The sequence below is a fragment of the Nansenia antarctica genome (assembly GCF_963989245.1).
Source record: "Nansenia antarctica genome assembly, chromosome: 6".
Taxonomy (NCBI): Eukaryota; Metazoa; Chordata; class Actinopteri; order Argentiniformes; family Microstomatidae; genus Nansenia; species Nansenia antarctica.
The window spans coordinates 27278723-27300808 of record NC_137676.1 but is presented as its reverse complement, the minus strand read 5'-3'; the positions used below and the strand labels follow the sequence as shown (position 1 = coordinate 27300808).

The following is a 22086-nucleotide window of genomic DNA, read 5'->3' as shown; positions in this document are numbered from 1 at the left end:
TATACATGCCATTGAAAACATACATATTAATATATGTCCAGCTGCTTAGGAACCGAGTTGAAAATGATGGATACATTGCCAGAATGAACATATTTATTTGATCTCGGCACAAATAATCATCTAGTGATATTCTCAATAGCTTTAATGCATTCCTTGACCCAGAAAATGTATATTTTGACACCAAGATTGACCTTCTATGTGGCTTGGAAGCCGAGATATTTGCACTTATAGATTTTACATGGCGGCCACCTTGGAAATCCAAGATGGCCGCCATCGGCCATCTTGATGAAGTGGCTCCCACCAAAAATTGAAAGCTATGGTGATGTAGAGCACATGGAAAAAGTTTGGTGCTTTTGTCCGGCGCGTCCCCATTATTTTGCTAAGCTGCCGCACTAATACGGCCAAAGGAAAACGTATTCCCTTTAACTATCCATGGCCAACCGCATGAAGAAGAAGAAGAAGAAGAAGAAGAAGACGACGAAGTGGCGTGTGATTACTGTGATAACCTAGAATCGGTGCAGCATGTATTACTGGAGTGTGAGGAATATGAGGAGCAGAGAGGGCGGCTGAGGTCAGCAATCCATAGGGCTAAATTGGAGTTTACTGTGGAGAGTTTATTAGGAAGTGCAATCAAAATGGACAAACTGGTAATTCAGTATTTGAAAGATACTGGGTACCCCCCCTCCCCCAGTATCTTTCTTTCATCTTTAAGTTTTCCCTGTCAAATATACCGTCCAAGCACAGTCCGGTAGGTGGCGGTAATGCGCCTCAAGTTGGTCGCAAACCGCCATTCAAACTGAAAAGAAGAAGAAGAAGAAGACGACGAAGTAGCAAGGTTGACTGCATGCGCCATTAGGTGAGCGCGGCAACGAGACGCAGCAACAGTTTTTGTCGAAGTCTTGTCATACATTTGACATAACTCGCTTTCTCAGGCGTTGTCATATTTTTACACGGGTTATAGCTTCTGAAAGACGCGGTTTCTTCAGTTGGAAACTACTTGTGGATAACTTGCTATCGTATCGTCAGTTTTGCGACGCGGAAGGAAAACACACGTCGCTAGCTTGCTTTGAGGCCTGGAAGGAAACCTCCACGAGTTTGTCAGTTTGAGCCGAAACACCTGACCCCACAGGTAATCTGCACTATTTTATTTCACACATGTTGCTTCAAATATGTTGCCTTATCTTATATTTTCCAGACGTGTGCAGCGAACTCGCTATCTAGCTAGCATGCAAACAACTCGTCTCGGGCGACGACTAGCAAGTTGGTTATACTAAACAGGCCGCTTTCACAAGCCGTGGTGTCATTTGCTTACTTATATCGTGTTCCATGTATATAGCTACAATAAAAGTATTTGTCCTAGCTCACTAGTATGCCTTAATGCGTATATGCGTGTTTTGGAGGGGAGTCGGCGTTACATAACGCCTATTTTTCGCACTTAGACAGTTACCGTTTGCATGCTAGCTGTGCTAGCTCTGGTCTCAGGGTGCCATCCAATACATACAACTCATGTATGTCGGGCTGTTGTTTAGTGACTGCCTGCTAAATGTAATGCTTGTTTTGCTATTCACCAAATGTGTTGTTAGTGTTGGCGGACTCTTCTCCTTCGGAAGGGAAGGGTCTACTTTATCCAAAATACTAATCTGACCACTTTTGTTTACCGCCGACCATGTGACTCCTGCCATTTTCTAATCTCCAAAAATTGTAGCGGTAAATAAATACAAGTGCTCAGATTACATTAGCTTTTGCATTTTGGAGGAATTACAAAGATACCCTTGCGCTTGAGGAGAACAGTTCATCACTACTAGCAACATATTTCTCGAGCTCATGGATATGATGCGGTGATATCTCCCCAGTGTGCGGAAGTGTACGTGGCTAGCTTTTAAAATGTTAACGTACTGCTGTTTCTATTCTGCAGTGCTCCATCATGGCTGATGATTTTGACATTGAGGCAATGCTTGAAGCTCCATATAGAAAGGTGGGTATTAAGCAACCCAAAGTGTTTGCGATTGTAACCGTGTTAACCTACTGTTAACTACAGTTTTGATCTGATACCTCTTCTCTGCCCCAAACCCTAAATGTGTAGATATCATTTGTTTGTGTTTCTGATGTGATTCATGCCTTGCTCTATACTGCATGTGCTTTAGCTGACTCCTCTGACTGGTATTTGACATAGGAGTGGGCTAAAGCATGTACGGTATGGACCCAGGAAAATGTTATGCTGTACAGTAGTTTTTTTCCAGACTATGAATAAATGCCCATCTATCTCTTTTTGTAGACTTGCCTAACGATATCTCACCTCTACTTCCATGAATTCCAGTGTGATCTGTCAAAAAATGAAGGTAGTAATTGCCCAATGTATTGCTGTACTGTGGTCCCCTTGGTAATATAATTGTGGTCATGGAATGGCCAATTCTACAAGGCGAATGCAGTGGATGCACAAGAACATGTATTTTTCAGACATCAGTGTGCATGGTGTGGTTGAACCACATTACTGATGATTACACACCTCTACTTATAGAATGCAATGTGAACATGTATGTCATGTGTAGTGTACTGTTAAAGGTATGGTAAGATGACACATTATAGACATTAAATGATTTGCATGTCCTTTTACTTTCATTTATAGTTTAGTAGGTCTTCTCACAAGGTCACTCTTGTTTGTCATTCTAGTGAGTTCTGGATTTTTATCGCTATGCAGATCTTTCCATCAGACAATAACTTGTGTAACCTGTGTGAATTCAAATGTGAATCAAACCTCTTTTGACCTCTCATACAGTGTTTTATTGTTGACTAGAAAGTAATTATTTTTGCATGCTCATTCATTAGTATGTAGTCATTTATCCACTAGTACATAACATTGGCCACAGTTTTGAGTTAAAGCTTTGATTTGATAGTATAGTACACAATGGGACAGCTGGATCTCTTATGCTGCTGGCTACGAACTAGGGACATTCATTTTGACCATCATATTTAATCATGACTCTGCTTAGGGGTCGACGTTACTAAGCAGTGTGAATCCCTGTCTGCTTCAGGGCGAGATGTGACAGAGGTGGCATCAGGCTCTTACAGTCCACGAACGAAAATGGGTGAAGATCACTGGAATGGCATCCCCCCCCTCTCCCCCTCCTCCCCCCACTGGAACTCGATCAGTGGCAGGCGCTAGCTTGGCCACATTGGTCTTAGGCAAAGAATCTCTTGGTACTGATCTGGTTGGGCTGCAGAAGACCTGTGGATTAGTTCTAGGACTGTTTTTTTTTTCTGGCTAAATGGCTAACTACAGTATGACTTACAAAGAAGAATGTGGAATTTACAGCAAAAGTGGTTAAAGCCCCCACCCCCCACACTGTACAAGTTGATACCTCTCCACTTGATAACTATTGTTTGAATACGTTTTAAAATTATGATTATATTTTCTCTTGTTCCCACCCCCTTTATCCTGACGACTTGAAATGTTGCCTCTTCGTCCTCATGCTGTTCTTCTATCGACCCTGCTTAGGATGAGATCAAGCCCAGTAGTCCCAATGGCCATGAGGAACGCAGCAAGAAGTAAGTCCCTGCTCTCTTAAGAACAAGACAAGCTCATCAATGTAGTTTGATTATGGGCCGGTTTCACAGACAAGGCTTAAGCCTAATCCTAGACTAAAAAACATCTTCAATGGAGATTTTACATTGAAAGTGTGATTTAGTCCAGGACTAGGCTTAAGCCTTGTCTCTGAAACCGGCCCTATATGTATTAATCTGCCGTGTTGTGGAGTAGTTCTACAGCACTTGGTGGTAGTTAAACTAAATTCAAATCCTAGTAGTGTTTCCAGTACAGTGTTTCCCCTAGGTTTGCTGCCTTGGGGGGGTGGCATGGACCGCAGCTTGGACCCCCCCCCCCCCCCCCCTAGGGGGTAAGACCCTGCGACATACCAGCGTCATGTCCAGGGGGTGTACTTGTACATTAAGCCGCCTCACGCTACGGAAACATTGGCCCATAGGGCAGGAGCCTTTAGGCTCGAACCATCGGTTCTCAAGGCTACTTATGTGGTCTTGACTAGGGATGCACGATATTATCGGCACCGATATTTATCGGCCCGATAATGGGAAATTAATGTTTATCTGTATTTATCGGTTTTATAAAATTGTAGCCGATATAGAGCCGATAATATGAAGCCGGAAATATTTCTGCTTCCGGTTTCCGCGCTCATGCTGCTGCGCATGCGTACTAGGGGTGTAAATCACCAGCTTCATCACGATACGATATTATATCGATTTGTTTGTAATGACGATACAATGTTTGACGATATCACAATGTCAGTCACGATACGATTTCGATTCGATTCAAGATCGATATGACGATATGATCGATATGACGCGATATCATATGCCAATCTAACACAATTATCAACTCACAAAAACAACTAGAATATGATTTGACCATTTTATTTGTGAGCTCTTCCAGGTATCCAGCATTTAAATCATATTGTATTATACAGTATTCTTCTGTTACAAAAAGAAAAATAGACCCGTTCACTAGTCTCACAAACAAGCTTTAAAACATTAATGTCCTATGAAACAAAACTGGAAGAACTTGTCCCCCCTTTTTTAAGGCAGGATTTTTGTAAACATTCATTTTTTTACTGTCTCATAAACACAGTATTTTTAACAGTTAGAACTGAACCAAGGTCACCATTTAACCTACAGTATATTTGTGCAATAATAATAAATAATAAGTGCAAATGCAGTACAGTGCAGTACATCTTATATACATTCTTCTTAACCAAAATAAGCAATTTCAGCAGGAGAACAAAACAAATGTAAACAATTCCGCATTCTTAGTGCATATTGACAGATCACTAAGTATATCCTCCAGTGTTCTTCTTTGGGAGGTTTTTCTTCTAAAAAACTAACTGATCAACATGTTCAGGAGACATCTCTCCCTCTCTCTCTCTCTCTCTCCCTCTCCCTCTCTCTCTCTCTCTCTCTCTCTCTCTCTCTCTCTCTCTCTCTCAAGCACACACATACGCCACGCCCCCTCCCTCCCCCCTCCTCCCTCCCTCCACACGGGAACACCCTGGCTGGCTGCTGTGCCGCATTTCGTTGAAATATTTCCAGACCGCCGACTTATTACCGAGAGGAGAGCGAATTTCGTCGTCGTTATCCCTGCTACTCGCCATGACTTGACCTGCACAGTGTGCAGCGCTCTTTAACTTTGTAGTTTGCCGCTGCTAGTTGCGCGCTGCACGGAAATGGTGACAGTCACGCAGAATGTGCCATTTCAAAATAAAGGTGTCATCTTTAAGATGACGATATAGATCGATGTTTTTACATTGCGTCGATGTAATCAGATCGTTAGTCAATGAATCGATGCATCGATGTGAATCGATGTATCGTTACACCCCTAATGCGTACATACGTATATATATATATATATGCGTATAGACGACAGCGAAACATGAGAGCTTCCCCGGTGTGTCTGACATTCTGCAGAGTTTCTGAGGCAGATAGTGCGTTTGCAATTTGCAACACATGTTCGACAAAAGTTCGGAGAGGAGGGCAAAGGTCTACGAGTTACAACACAACGAATCTCATAAGTCACCTTAAGATTCACCATTGCAAGCACGCTGTATGGAAGGAATATCAACACTAGTAGCCTAGTAGCATAGCCGCGGAAAAAAAAGCTGCTGTGCCTATTGAACACGCATTTGAAAACTGCAGGAAGTTCACTCGAGACAGCTCAAAGGCTCAAGCAATCAATGAAAAAATAATGGAGTTGATGGCCCTCGACGACCAGCCTTTCTCTGTAGTAGAAGATAAAGGATTTCGCCAGCAAATTTCACATTTAAAGCCCCGGTATACACTCCCAAGTCGCCGCTATTTTGCAGACGTGTGCCTGCCTGCTATGTATGATACAGTCGCCACACACATCCATAGTCTGATCGATACTAGCGTAAGCCAGATAAGTTTTACCACGGACATATGGACTTCTGACGTTAGTCCAGTCAGTATGCTTAGTTTGACGGCCCAGTGGCTGGATGAGGACTTCAATATGAAGAAGACACTGCTGCATGCGCAGGAGTTCTCCGGTTCGCATACTGCGACAGCCATCCGCGGTAATAAATTACTCTTAGGTGAGCCTTTTTTGTTTTCATAAAAGGAGGCCAGATCTTGGCTAAAAAAAGCATTGTGCACTGTCTATAACAGATTCTGTTTGTTAGAGGAAATAATAAATGAACATTTGAAGAGTCAGAAGTGTTCTCTTTGTTGTGTTAACAATAGTGATGTAAGTTAGATTTGGTGAGATCACTATGGAATATTAAATCATCAATCTTTGCTCACTACATAGCCTTTCTTACTTTCAGGTGTGCATGAACTACAGGTTATCAACTGTGAAATTATATCTGAATGGTCTTTATTGTCATTGATATAGTACAGGTACCAAACAACGAAATTTGGGAGGAGGGTCTCCCCTGGTGCTAGGAAAGAAAAAATATATAAAAAATATCGGTTATCATATCGGTTATCGGCCACGAGAAGCGGGTAAACATCGGTATCGGTTGGAAAAAATGCATATCGTGCATCCCTAGTCTTGACTACCTGTCCACTTTCTCACCTGGTTCTTGCTCTCTCTCTGGTGTGCTGACACCATCCTGCTCTCTCTCCTTCTCTCCCTCTCTATCCTCCTCTCTCCCTCTTTTGCTGTCAACCAAAAGGCAAACATAACAACCAGAGTATTTATAATCTAATAAGAGGTGAAGAGGCTTCTTAACCATCCAAATAGTCTCTACATTGGGTGAGTCGTAGGTTCCAACAAACAGTTCCCAAAAAAGGAAGAGTGACGCGTGTAAAAATAAACACATTCTTTTATTTACTCAAAATAAATATATCTCCATCAGCATAGTCCATCATTAACGATCCTGTCAGCAAAGTCTATTACTGTCTGAACTGTCAATTACTTTTTCTTGTCCTGAACTGTCCACTACTATTGAACTGTCGTTGAAACTTTGTTTGCTCCCAATTAACTTTCCCCTTCCTGTTCCCTTATATCCCCAATATTCATTCATCCCAACCACCAGGGGGAAATGACTACAAGGAACAATCTAAATAACATAAAATAGGGAATATAGACTTAGAAGAAAATATTATCATAATTAAATTAAAGCAATCAATATCATAAGTCAATAACTCAAAATGTATATTAGAAGATTAACATAAATAACATGTATGGCTCCTACAAGAGGTATAAATTGATCCAGTTATCAATTTATAACATAATTCTAATTGAATATTGGATTGCTGTGGGCAATGCAGTCAGATAATGTCATTTTGACTTTAAAAAAATGTATGTCCAACTATAAAAAACTGAGATTTCCAATTAGGGATGCACGATATGCATTTTTTTCCTACCGTTACCGATGTTTACCCGCTTCTCGTGGCCGATAACCGATATGATAACCGATATGAGAACAGATATAATTTCACAGTTGATAACCTGTAGTTCATGCACACCTGTAGTGAGGCTATGTAGTGAGCAAAGATTGATGATTTAATATTCCATAGTGATCTCACCAAATCTAACTTACATCACTATTGTTAACACAACAAAGAGAACACTTCTGACTCTTCAAATGTTCATTTATTATTTCCTCTAACAAACAGAATCTATTATAGACAGTGCACAATGCTTTTTTTAGCCAAGATCTGGCCTCCTTTTATGAAAAACAAAAAAGGCTCACCTAAGAGTAATTAGATCAAAAAAGTGTCAAAAATAAAGTGCATCTTGTCTATCCCTGTAAATTGAAAATGCATAAATAAAATATCAAAAAATAAATAAATAAAGTGCATCAGCAGGGCTCGACATTAAGGCTTGTCCGCTTGTCCGGGACAAGTACATTTTATGTTTGGACAAGTGGACTTCCTCCTGCAGTTGTCCGATGGACAAGTCAAAACAAAAAAACAAATCAATATGTATTAATATCTGCAAACATTAATTCCTCCTTCCGATCTGAATAGTAAAAAAAAATAGCAAGCAAAGCAATGCCGCGCCTCATTCTGGCTATTTCAGTCTCTCATAGTTCGTTATCGTCATAGTTCGTAAATTCGCTCAGAGCGCACACTGCGTTCAACGTCATAAAGAGACCAAGTAATTTGATTGGACAAAAGGCATTCCATGAGTGCTGATCAGATTCCAGAGCGAGTTTACGAACGCAGCCATAGTGTTGTGGGTCTCCTGTCACTAGTGCCATTCACGTGAACATGCGCATATTCGCTTCTTCTCAATGCCGCTTATTTTCATGTAGTTCGATGCGATCGTATATTTTAGGTTTGAAGTTTTAAGACCAGCACATCGCAATACGAACTTCAGAATGACACTAATGATAGATTTCTCAATTTGAATATAGGATACTATCCAAAGGCTAGCAAATAAGATTGCTTCCATTGGGGAGGGACTGTAGTTACAAACATTTTTTGTAAATATTCCTAGATATTCATCCCTTTTGTGGCCAACCTTAATCTAAAAGGGTTAGGGTAATCACTGATTACCCCTACGTTTTTAAATAATTACAAAATATTGTTTAATGAATACATTTGAAAATTAAGGATACATCATTATCAAATCAATAGTAGTCAAATGTGTTATTTGCATACACATACACTCACTGGCCACTTCATTAGGCACACCTTGGGGTTGGACCCCCTCTTTTGCCTTCAGAACTGCCTTAATTCTTCGTGGCATAGATTCAACAAGGTGCTGGAAACATTCCTCAGAGATTTTGGTCCATATTGACACTATAATATCACGCAACAGCCCGTCTGGCACCAACAACCATGCCAGGTTCAAAGTCACTTAAATCACCTTTATTTCCCATTCTGATGCTGGTTTGAACTTCAGCAGATCGTCTTGACCATGTCTACATGCCTAAATGCATTGAGTTGCTGCCACATGATTGGCTGATTAGGTATTTGCGTTAACAAGCAGTTGAAAAGGTGTACCTAATGAAGTGGCCGGTGAGAGTATAATATATTATTATTCATATTATTGCTTTTTCAAAATCTTTGGATTTGGACAAGTAACTTGAGCTCTAGGACAAGTAAAAGATAAGTTCACTTGTCCGAAGGACAAGTACCTGAAAAAGCTTAATGTCAAGCCCTGATCAGTCAATACAAAAATAAAGACTTTTAAAGAACCAAAAGTTGTATAGAACTTTTACAGAAACTAGTGCCAAATGGCTGCTTAGTCTGCAGATAAACAGAATGACACAAGGCACATAGTAGGCTACACTAGTATTAGTGTTGTTCCGATACCATTTTTTGATCCCGATACCGATACCTGACCGTGCAGTACTTGCCGATACCGAGTACCGATCCGATACCACGGCGTTTGAAAAAACAAAACAAAAAAACATGTTTTTTGAGCCGCATACTCACCTCGATGTAAAATTATTGCTAACACTTAGTCTGGCACTGCTCAAAACCTTTGTAAAACAGGAAAAAATACCAACAGAGAGTGAATGCTATAGAACTTTTTTTTATTGTCTACCTGGTATGGTGACAAGAAAATCAACCCCTTATAAAACCTGAAATGTGGCTCTCACAGATGCCAATCAGTGCAATATCCATTTAAGATATAAAACAGTCGTAGTGGTAGTGCAACAGCAAGTAAACAATTACAAACAAAATAACTTTAAGATATAAAACAGTCGTAGTAGTAGTGCAACAGCAAGTGAACATTTACAAACAAAATAACTAAGATATAAAACAGTCGTAGTAGTAGTGCAACAGCAAGTAAACAATTACAAACAAAATAACTTTAAGATATAAAACAGTCGTAGTAGTAGTGCAACAGCAAGTAAACATTTACAAACAAAATAACTTTAAGATATAAAACCGTACAAGTAGTGCAACAGCAAATAAACATTTACAAACAAAATAAGGCCCATTTGAGACTAACATAAGATGTAGGCCTACCTGAGGGAATAATAATATTTTAGAAGTGCAGCCTGAATTTGGTAAAATAAATAAAAGGATATTTTAAATGTTAGGAAATGTTATCACAAATGTAAACAAACTCCACTTTAAAAATCAAAAACAAAAGAGCTGGAGCAAAATAAAGTGCACTGCATTAGATGACAGAAACTCTTCGTGCTCTTTAATATGTTTTGCCTTTAAATGAAATATCTCCAAACCGCCGACATGTTCTCCTCACTACACCTCTACAGTAGGGCTGCACGATTTTGGGGAAAAAAATCGAATTGCGATTATTTGGACAGATATCGCGATTGCGATTAATTTGCGATTTTTTTTTTAAATAGCAAAAAAAAAAAAAAGGGGAGTTTTTGTAAAGTGTGGCCATATCTCCGGCTAGGAAGGTCGTATCAACGTGCAGTTTGTTTGTACGTCTTCAGGGGACTTAGAGGCTCCCTCCTCTAGCACCCCCACAGCCCGAGCTACGAGTGAAAGAACTAAACTTACATTGGGTTGCTTTAAAGTTGGGTTGCTTTAAAATCAAGCTTCAGATTAAAACATGTGATGGAGCATTACTAACCTGACTCAGGTGGTTTGTTTCACACAACCATCTAGGAAAGCTTAATTGGAAGCTGTTTGGAAAAGGGCAGGTACTTTCAAAAAATACTTGGCAGGTGATTGGATGAATCTATCTATCACCTATTTTCAGAGAGCATTACCACATGATACCATCAAACTATTAACTGCTCTAATTCTAATGCAAGGATGAGAACTTAAAAGATATGAATTGGGACAACATATTTATTTATGTTTTTTTTAAACAGCAACACCATTTTGTTTCTCTCAACAAGTGTCTTTTTTTTTTACGTTCATTGACGTTGACGTTCATTGACGTTGAATCCGACGCGCTGTATGACGTATCCCATACGGGTAGTGGTGTTTCTCAACCCTCTCCTCGGGGCGCCCCAGCCGCTCCACATATTTGATCTGTTCCACCACCAGCACACCTGATTCAACTAATCAAGTCCAAAGCAATTATGATTTGGACTTGATTAGTTGAATCAGGTGTGCTGGTGGTGGAACAGATCAAATATGTGGAGCGGCTGGGGCGCCCCGAGGAGAGGGTTGAGAAACACATAGTGAGTTGGACTTGTGATCGGAAGGTTGTGAGTTCAAATCCCGCCTGAAACCACACCACTACTAGTGTGCCCTTGAGTAAGGCACTTAGCCCTCAGTTACTCCAGGGGGAATGTCCCTGTAATTCGTAATTGTAAATCGCTTTGGATTAAAAAAGCGTCTGCTAAATGGCAAAAAAACAATTTTTTTTTTTTTTTTTTAAAACGCAGTTAAATCGCAGGCTTTGCGATTAGCTAATCGCGTCATTTCAAATCGCGATTTCGATTTAAAATCGATTAATCGTGCAGCCCTACTCTACAGCATGCGTGTTTGTTTTTCCGTGATAGTGAAAAGCTGCCACGCCATTGGTTGAGAGCAGCTGCTCTGGGCCAATAGCGTTCCAGCAGAGGAGCATGCCTGGGCATGTCTGGGCATGTCTGTGTTAAGGCCAAGCTCCACCGGCTGTTGTTTTGGTTTTTGTGATCCCTCCATTTAAATGTAATGACATACAGGATGTAATAGGCAACACTGTCTGTATGTTCCAGGTAACATTGTAGCTGTTATTAATTTCAGTCTACCCCTATAGACCCCCTACTACCTCTATAGATCTATCCATATTCATATCCACCAAATCAATATAATGTCCTATTAACTCTCTATGAATAACGATATTACACAACCATCAACTAAACATGCATCAGACAGATCTTTCAAATACCATAATCATGGGGTATATCCTTCCACAGTCTACACATCCCGGCATATTAGGCTCTTTCTTATTCAGGTACACATATCGTGAGTTTAGAATGATAAGGTTCTGTCTCCGTTTAGAATGATAAGGTTCTATCTCCGTTTAGAATCAGAAGGTTCTATCTCCGTTTAGAATGATAAGGTTCTATCTCCGTTTAGAATGAGAAGGTTCTATCTCCGTTTAGAATGATAAGGTTCTATCTCCGTTTAGAATGAGAAGGTTCTGTCTCCGTTTAGAATTATAATATCATTATATCAATGATACTGTCTAACTACAATCTATCATTTGTCGCATATAAAAAAAAATATTTTTCGACCTCAAGGATGAGCCGTTCGTCGTCCATTACTGCAACAAGAGTTCACCACAGGTGCGGTGATTGACGCCCCACGTGGGCGCCGGGGCCCACGTGGGGCGTCTCATTGTGACGTCTGCGTCCATCCACCGTCAAAAATCAAACTTTTTTGAAAGTCTACTTTGGACGCAGCCATCGGACGCAACGCTGACGCGACGTACCGCAGCAGGTGGAGCACCTTTCATTGATTACAATGCATTTGATCCCAATTCCGGACGCAACGCACATTTGACGCAACGCTCGATGGCCACGGTGGAGCTTGGCCGTTAGGAAGGCTGTGTCAGGCTACTATAGCAGACAAGCTGAGAAAAACGCAACGTGCTGCGTTTGAACAAGAGTTTGGTATCGGGTGTTATTATTTGTTAGTACTCGCCGATACCGATACCAGCATTTTTGTGCGTATCGGTGACCATGCCGATACTAGTATCGGTATCGGAACAACACTAACTAGTATGCTTAATAAAGCAACTGAAAAGGGCTGGGCTATGCTACTTTTAGTGCATGAGGATGAGGTAGGTTGTGATACTCATTACTCACTACAAATGCGTGTTCAATAGGCACAGCAGCTTTTTTTTTTCTTGGCTAGGCTACTAGGCTACTAGTGCTTGATATTCCTTCCATACAGCGTGCTTGCAATGGTGAATCTTAAGGTGACTTATGAGATTCGTTGTGTTGTAACTCGTAGACCTTTGCCCTCCTCTCCGAACTTTTGTCGAACATGTGTTGCAAATTGCAAACGCACTATTATATATATATCTGCCTCAGAAACTCTGCAGAATGTCAGACACACCGGGGAAGCTCATGTTTCGCTGTCGTCTATACACTGCGTGCCTGTACGCAGGCGCAGCAGCATTAGCGCGGAAACCGGAAGCAGAAATATTTCCGGCTTCATATTATCGGCTAAATATCGGCTAAAATTTAATAAAACCGATAAATACCGATAAACATTAATTTCCCATTATCGGGCCGATAAATATCGGTGCCGATAATATCGTGCATCCCTATTTCCAATGCTTCAGCTTCAATCCACTGTCCATGTACTATACTTATGGTATTACCATAAAGCCCAATTCTAGCAGAATAAGAACGATTGTATATCTACTTTAAGTAAAATAATAAAGTGCATCCAGTTAGCTCTTTAGCTGGCAAGTGTGCAAGCAGACTAGCTCATCTCATCACCTCTGAGCTAGCTAGCTTACTAGCTCTTTGACACTATTTACACCATGGAATTATAGTCAGACACTTTCTAGTCACAATAATAACGACCAATTTTAACCAACTTTCTCTGTGAAAACACTTTCAACTTGCTTCCTTTCCATCTGCAGACATCTCACCCGGCGTTGCGCGCACACACTCGCGCAAAATCTTTTATTAATCTCTAGCGATGGCATAGTGCGAAGCGAAGTGTGGAGATAGGTCTGGTTATGTGAGACTACTGGCGGACTAACGTTACCAACGAGCCCATTACCCCCTACCAGATTCGGGTTGGGTGCGTTTAACGCGGATGTTTTAGCCTGCTTGTTTAGATGTTTGGTGTCTACGTCCGTAATAATTCCTCTTTCTTGGGGAGGCGGGGAAACACTGCAGTAGTTAACGACTTTGTTTGCCATAATATGGCAATGACATTAATTGTAGTTAGTAGTCATACTAACTATATTATACTATACTACTATTATAGTGTTGTAGTAAGCTACTATGACTACTAACTACAATTTTCTAACCCCATGTCTTACTTGTCTTTGCTCCCAAAAAACACCAAACTCTCCCAGTGCATTTTCAGAGCATTTCAGTCGCACACTTTCTGTCACATGGGTGTGATATCTTTCAGTAACCATTTCCATGTACTTTTTCTCTAAGGAGCTTTAGTTTGACAAACGATATTTCTCTCATGGGTAGCTTTAGTGTAGTTCAACTTCTTTCCTTGTGTAGTATTTGATAATCTAGTTAAATCATTTTCCAGACTACCTTCCCCAGCATTGTTAATTTGACACAAAGTGAAAAAAAACTAGAAAGACTGTGAGGATGGTAAAGCAGGTGCTAGTCAACCTCCCAGGCCCCACATCATTCTGTCTCACTCCCCCCTCCCACCAGGAAGAAGAAAAGCCGCAGCCGCAGCCGTGACCGGAAGAGGAGCAAGAGCCGGGATCGCAAGAAGAGCCATGACCGCAAGAGGAGTCGCAGCCGCGAGCGCAAGAGGAGCCGCAGCAAGGACAAGCGCCGGAGCCGCTCACGCAGCAGAGAGCGCGGCGGACGCTACAGAGACCACAAGACCACCTTGTATGTATCTATCACATCAGGGACCGCTCCCTCTTAAGACCACCTTGTATGTATCTATTACGTCAGGGACCGCTCCCTCTTAAGACCACCTTGTATGTATCTATCACGTCAGGGACCGCTCCCTCTTAAGACCACCTTGTATGTATCTATCACGTCAGGGACCGCTCCCTCTTAAGACCACCTTGTATGTATCTATCACGTCAGGGACCGCTCCCTCTTAAGACCACCTTGTATGTATCTATCACGTCAGGGACTGCTCCCTCTTAAGACCACCATGTATGTATCTATCACGTCAGGGACCGCTCCCTCTTAAGACCACCTTGTATGTATCTATCACGTCAGGGACCGCTCCCTCTTAAGACCACAGTGTATGTATCTATCACGTCAGGGACCGCTCTCTCTTAAGACCACCGTGTATGTATCTATCACGTCAGGGACCGCTCCCTCTTAAGACCATGTATGTATCTATCACGTCAGGGACCGCTCCCTCTTAAGACCACCGTGTATGTATCTATCACATCAGGGACCGCTCCCTCTTAAGACCACCGTGTATGTATCTATCACATCAGGGACCGCTCCCTCTTAAGACCATGTATGTATCTATCACGTCAGGGACCGCTCCCTCTTAAGACCACCTTGTATGTATCTATCACGTCAGGGACCGCTCCCTCTTAAGACCACCTTGTATGTATCTATCACGTCAGGGACCGCTCCCTCTTAAGACCACCTTGTATGTATCTATCACGTCAGGGACCGCTCCCTCTTAAGACCACCATGTATGTATCTATCACCTGGTGTCAGGGCTCAGCCCCCCTCTGGACAGGGACAGGGCAGAGCCAAGCTCTGTTGGAGGTTATGTGTCAGAAAAAATACACTGCACCTCATTATAACCAACATATCTAGCAAGTGAGCCCATGTAGGTAGAATAAGAGGTGATATGGCAATGTTGGCTCCAATATGTAGTTTGCTTTCCATTTGTAACACAAGCCAGTTGCCTTCCATAATTAGGGGTCTAAACTAGAGCCTGACCGATAGAAAACAATGGCAAAAGATGTGCTCTTAACGCTGGTTAGACAAATCTACATCTCCATAATGACCTGAAATGACCTCCATTAATAAATACAGCAGCATTAATTCTTTTGTGCAGTTATTTGTACTATACCAAATGAGAATTTCCCATGTTGAGTGCACTGCACATTGATGTCAGTGATTATGCTTTTCAGTCGAACTTATCGCTACAGTTTGATCATCCACTGATTTGTTGTGGATTTAGCCCAATCCCATTTCACCCCTTGGCCCTCAGTTTTAGCCCTACCTCTCGGTTTTGCGCGTTCACATGCAGGGTAGGGGTGTCCCAATTAGGGTTGGACAGCTTCCCATTTTTAAAGCTGATAAACCGTTACCGAACACAGCCGCGGTTTTTCGGTTAATGGGATTCAAAATTACATTATTGCAGGGTTTGACTGAGCCGCCAATTTCAAATGATTAAGCCCTATCCTTTTTGCGAACCTCTGGAACACTTTCCACGAGCAGTGCTGTAAAAATGTGCTTCAAATAAATAAATATGAACGGCCAGCCAAAGCGAAGACACCGGGGCACTCATACAATCTGCACGTTTATTGCAGAGGAACAGGGTGACTAATCTGACAGACACCATACTACCAAACCAGTGGATGAAGCAGTTATACTGTGGAAGCCATCCTAATAACACAAGATGGACCTTGTGCACTAGTCTGTTTGAAATTGATGATAAAATGCACATTTGAAAAGCATTAGATGTGGTGGGACAAAGTTCTCCAATGTTTTACTAATGTATTTTTTTTCCATATTCATTTATTTGCCTGTGTAGCTCCTTGAAATGTTTTCTTAGTCATCCTTGAAAGTGCATGAATTCTGACGTCCGATTTGTCTAATGGCAGAGAAAGTTGCATTCCAGGAGAGCTCTGTTATCTGTTGATACTTTAAAAAATCCATACATATTGCTTTATTATTACCAGTAACGTCTGTAAACCTATACTAAAAGCTATTAGCCATGGGAAAATCCTTGAAAAAGAAATCCCAGTCTACAGACAATCAATCTTCTGATGGTGATCAACACGGCGAGAAGCTTGCTAGCCGAAACGACCCCACTGCTAGCAGCGCGCCACTAACCCTGGCAGACATTGAGAAACTTCTCTTAACAATGGAGGGGCACATTATAGCCAAACTAACCATCCAACTCACGAGCGACCATCAACAGACAATACAACACATGGAAACGTCACTTAATGATATGGAGACCAGTCTTGCTGGTCTGGTCGAATCCACCTGCTTAACCCTGGCCAGAGAAAACGAGGAGCTAAATTAAAAACTCAAATGGACCGAGGTGTATAACCGACTTACCTGAAAAAACAAAGGGCCAGCAACCGACCAGCTTTATGGAGGTATTACTGAAGGACACATTCAGAGTTGATGCCTACCCCACTCCTCTGCTAGTCGACAGGGCCTGTAGGAAGCATGACAACCCTCCACGTACATTCATTGCACGGATCCACCATTTTCAGACCATGGAGCGTATCCTGAAGCTGTCCAGAGAGGCGGGACCTCTCTATTTCCGCAGTGCCAAAATTGTGACACGTTCTAATCTTTTTGTCCACATTTTCTTTTGAAACACAAACTCGCTTGTCAACAGGCAGAGAGGTTCAGCCAAGGCAGACAGCAGCAGCCCGCAACTCATAGGAGAAATCGAGAAAGAAAGAAAAAACATTGCGCTGAATTGGTACTTGCCCAACCGGGTTGAACTAGAATACTAGTCGAGGCAGCAGGAACCCCCTCCCCTTCTATCTCTCTATTTTAATATTATTATTCTCTTGTTCATTTCTTTTCTTTATATTGTATTTAATGTTCTTCTTTTGTACTCCTTACAGCCAAGCTCCATCTACTGCGTTGCGTCACCTCGCCATCGGCGTTGCGTCAACTTCCCGTTGTCCATGCTCCACCTGGGCGTTGCGTCACAGTCAACATTCTACCTGCTTCACCGTCATTTGTGGCATTTAAAAATATATATTTTTAAAGTATCAGCCGTTCATCATCCATTTTTGCAGTTGACTCGCGTGAATAGCAATTCGCAATAGCTGCGACTAGGGATGGGACGATTATCGTGATTATCGTTAATCGCGATAAAAACACACGCGATAACTTTATCGTGGAGAATTTTAATTAGTTGAATAATCGTCATAATCGTATGTTATAAATACATAGTAATATAATTTTGATTTCTCACATGAGCCGCGCGCGAATATCCTCACAGAAATTTGTCTCGCGGGATTGTTCAGCCTGCACGTGACTGTCAAGTCAGCGTTGTCAGTCAGTCACTAGTATGCTAGCATACACCATGGCTGCATCGGCCCCGTGTCCATTGTATCCTCCGAATAAAAAAGTGAAATCTGATGTGTGGAAGTACTTTGGCTTCACAAGTCAAGAACGCCAGGATGAAGAGCCAACATGCCGAACTTGCCGGAGGAAAGTGTCTGCCCCGAGGGCAAACACGTCCAATTTGCATGTGCACCTCCGTGACCGTCACCCTGCGTTGTACTCTGAACTCCAGGTAAAATGAGCCTGGCTTTACTAGTTAGTTAACATGTGACTGTGACATTCATCTGAATGCTCGTTAGCAACATGAATCATGATGCACTGATAGGGCTTACACACCGGCAGTTCCGAACGCGGGCTCATTCGCCAGACACGCGAACGCGAACCGGCGTTCGGAACTGCCGGTGTGAAAGCCCTATGTGTGAACGTGCAGGCTATCCTACTGTATACATGCCCAGCTCATGTCACGAAAGTGTCCTTATCTAGCTCTCAAATGGATTGAAATGAATGGATACGGATAGACTACGGGTGTGTGTGGCCACGGCATCCTATCCAGTCAAAAATAATTTTCAATGTCATAGAATTCGTTAGAATAGTCTCCGTGAAAAACAAATCATACAGTGAATTAACATTAAGTAGACAGAGCATCTTTGATTACAGCTTGTGCAAAAGTGAACAAAATAATGACATGGTTGAAGTAATGAATTAAAAGTATATAATAGAAGTAATGAATTATGAATGAATGAATGAATGAATGAATGGTCTTTATTGTCATTGATATAAAAATACAACAAAATATAAGTTAAAGTGATTACAGTGTGTTTTATTGGCATTCTAAAGTTTTTTTTTTTTTTTTTTTTAAATTTTTTTTTAATTTTTTTTTTTATTCTCGCGATAATATCGTGGATCGCGATTATTTTGCCCACGATAATCGTGACATGACATTTTCTAATCGTCCCACCCCTAGCTGCGACCACGAGCTATAGAGTAGTTGGCTACAAGCACAGGGCTTAAAGTTCTCCGGCACGGTGCCGGATTTCCGGCGCGGGGGAATTTTGAGCAAAAAAAAACAAAACTGCAATTGCGGCATTGCGCAAGTCCAGAATGCCTGAGAGCCTTATATTGCATTATATTACATTTTGAATGGTCATCTGGTGCCTGAATATTGTTTTTTCCTTTACATATATAATGAAATTTCCACCATAAATTGATGGAGAAAGGGCACAAATTGGTGCATATCAATTCACCAGAATGCAAGAAATTAAGTGTTTGATGCTCGTTTAAGGACCCCCAGACAGCCCCGCTTCATGGGTCCCCCCCCCCCGATGTCTAACACCACTGGTACCACCTCCGCCTCATTTTGAGCCAGGAAAAACCCTGAGTAGTGACGGGAAGCCTTATGGGACGTGGTGCCAAGAAGGAGAATATAAGTGATAGTGGCTTAATAAGTAATCAGTTTGTTCTTTTAAAGACATGTATATATTTTATTCTGTATTGTTATAGTGATAGTGGCTTAATAAGTGATGCAATCAGTTTGGCCTTTTAAAGACATCTAAATATATTATTTTATTTTGTATTAAGTATAAAACAGTATTATGAATGAATGGTCTTTATTGTCATTACAGTTTTTCCCAATTGCTAAAACACGAAAGCCAATTCTCTAAACCAAATGACCAGTTCTAATAATAATAATAATTCATTGAATTTATATAGCGCTTTTCCGAGGCTCAAAGACGCTCTAAACACATTTAATAAAACTAGCTCCCATTTGCCAAAACCATAAACACATTTCACATGAAGACACAATTCACAAAACACAATCCTCCTTTTCTCATAAATCTAAACACATTTTGTCTTGCTAAAACACAAGTTGCAAAAAACTCAAATTCTCAAATTAAAGCTCATGTGATGCAAAATGCTTGCCACAGTCAGCAAAATTTGAACACAATGAACACACCTGGCTTCATTCATTAAACATAACGACTCAAAATTTAAGACACTTGCAAATTATTGTGGTGTGTGTGTGTGTGTGGTATAGTTCCATAAATAAATAAAAAAACATCACACCCTGAACATTGTTTTCAGTGAGTATTGTTGTGTGTAATGGATCCTCTGTAGTGTTTGCATTGAGTTGTGATACAGTACAGTATTGTACATGTTACGGTACATGTGGGAATACGGTACATTTTTTCAAACCTTTATTTACGTAAAACTCGATAGGACAACAGTGCAACAACTTCACGGCTGAACTTTAGTAAAATTTCGGACATCATATGCCATTTACAGTTTTTCACAAAACTTCCCTCCATTTTCCCAAAACTCTAAACACAACACACTTTTCTAAAGCTACATAAGCAAAACCACACCTCTCTTCAAAACTCAAACTTTCACACCAAAACAGCTGCGCAAAGCCTGCAAAAATGTAAACACTATATGCAGGGGTGCACATAACTGGTGCGCCAGTGCGCATGCGTCGCCAAAATGCATTCTGCGCGGCAGATCAGCGGCATGAACGCGCTCTTTCGCACCAACAGCTGGAAGCGCTGGGAGAGGAATTTACTTCCTCAAAATCCAACTGCTGACTGCTGCATCACTGCAAGCCCCACTAAGTAACTATCTGCCGTCCCCTCAGCCGAAGGCCCGACGAGTAATGCATCACAACAGTCGACCGACGACGACCGACGACCACGACTCCCCTCACGAAAACATTCGGAAAGTATCGTAACTCGTACTTTCATTCCGCGTATCGCGTATCGCACGGTTATCACGCCGCACGTGAAAATTCAGTGCCGAACGACTTGTCGCTAAAAGGAAAAACAACACCACTTCACGTTTCTTTTCTCTGAAGCTTTCAGACGTTTGTTTTACAGCTGTTTTTCATTATCGCACCTCGACCCCTGACCCAGGATATGGTTGGGAATTCTATTAGAAAAAAAAGACTTTGTTGCACAATCAAAATAATGAGCTATTTAAAGTGATGGCCTACAACATCCTCTACCATGGTTGAAATTGAGGACAGTATTAACAGCAGTCAATACAGCAGTGATGATGATGATTACGCTTGTAGCATAAATAAATGCTTAGGCTGTAACTTTTTGTTGAAAAGTTGATTTCAGTGTTTACAGAACAGAGCAGTGCTTAAAGAGATGTCAGTTGATTTCATTGTGTTTAAAGAACAGACATTCAGTTAGTGCTTAAAGAGATGTCAGTTGATTTCATTGTGTTTAAAGAACAGACATTCAGTTAGTGCTTAAAGAGATGTCAGTTGATTTCATTGTGTTTAAAGGAGTCTGACAGACTTTCATGCTTAAAGAGCAGTCATTTGATTATGCATTTGTTTCTTTTGTTTTGCACACAATCATTTGTTCGTTCATCTTTATTTATGAACAAATGTCGTTTTGCTAATATAAGTTATCCATGTATCCCTTTTTCATCCATCCTGTGGGACGGGTCGTGACTCGCGAGCTCGGAGCACCAAGCAGCATCCCTAGGTGCTCCTCTGAGCACTGGCCCCAAAAAGTTATGTGCACCCCTGACTATATGCATCATTACAGACTACAACAACACAATGTTCAGTGTGTGAGAATGTTCTTTTTTTCACAACTGCCAAAGCACATTTTAGAAACCTTACAGTATCTGTTCTCAGAATATATCACTGTAGAGTATTGGGCATTCATAGATTTGTGTGTTTCATATGAACAATATGTAAATCTACAGAAAATACAGTATGTATGTTACGGTACATGTGGGAATACGGTTCATGTGGGAAAACTAGGGTTAGGTGCTAGGGTGACTTGGTACATGCCTGGCATGTCTAACCCTAACCTTAACCCTACCCCTAATCCTAACCCTAACCTTAACCCTAGCACCCTAGCACCTAACCCTAACCCTAGTTTTCCCACATGTACTGTATTCCCACATATACCGTAACATGTACACTACTGTACTGTATCACAACTCAATGCAAACACTACAGAGGATCCATTACACACAACAATACTCACTGAAAACAATGTTCAGGGTGTGATGTTTATTTATTTATTTATGGAACTCAGTGGCGGGCGGTGCATTTCACACCTAGGCCTTCAGTGATGTCCGACACATTCCTACCTGAATTATTCTACCTCTTAATACCATCGTTATGACGCCATGGCTCTAGAAACTAGACAGAAACACAGTATAACCGGGCGTTGCATCACCTTAACATAGTCAGACAAGTACAACAGAGTTATATTAATATTTCCGAAGCATTTTTAATCAATAAATCCGCATTTACAATGAAGAGTGTTAA

At 41.3% G+C, this 22086-nt stretch overlaps 1 protein-coding gene across 4 annotated transcripts in view; it reads left to right on the top strand.

The window, feature by feature from the left end:
* The first annotated feature begins 866 nt into the window (after window positions 1-866).
* rbm39a (RNA binding motif protein 39a) overlaps window positions 867-22086 on the top strand; it is a 43122-nt gene continuing 21902 nt past the window's right edge. For all 4 annotated transcript variants that reach the window (XM_080534023.1, XM_080534022.1, XM_080534021.1 and 1 more), the window contains exons 1-4: window positions 867-1129; window positions 1916-1975; window positions 3497-3546; window positions 14259-14444. In XM_080534023.1, the coding sequence (XP_080390149.1) occupies window positions 1925-1975; window positions 3497-3546; window positions 14259-14444 (287 nt within the window). In that variant the 5' untranslated portion in view covers window positions 867-1129; window positions 1916-1924. The remainder of the gene's footprint in view (window positions 1130-1915; window positions 1976-3496; window positions 3547-14258; window positions 14445-22086) is intronic.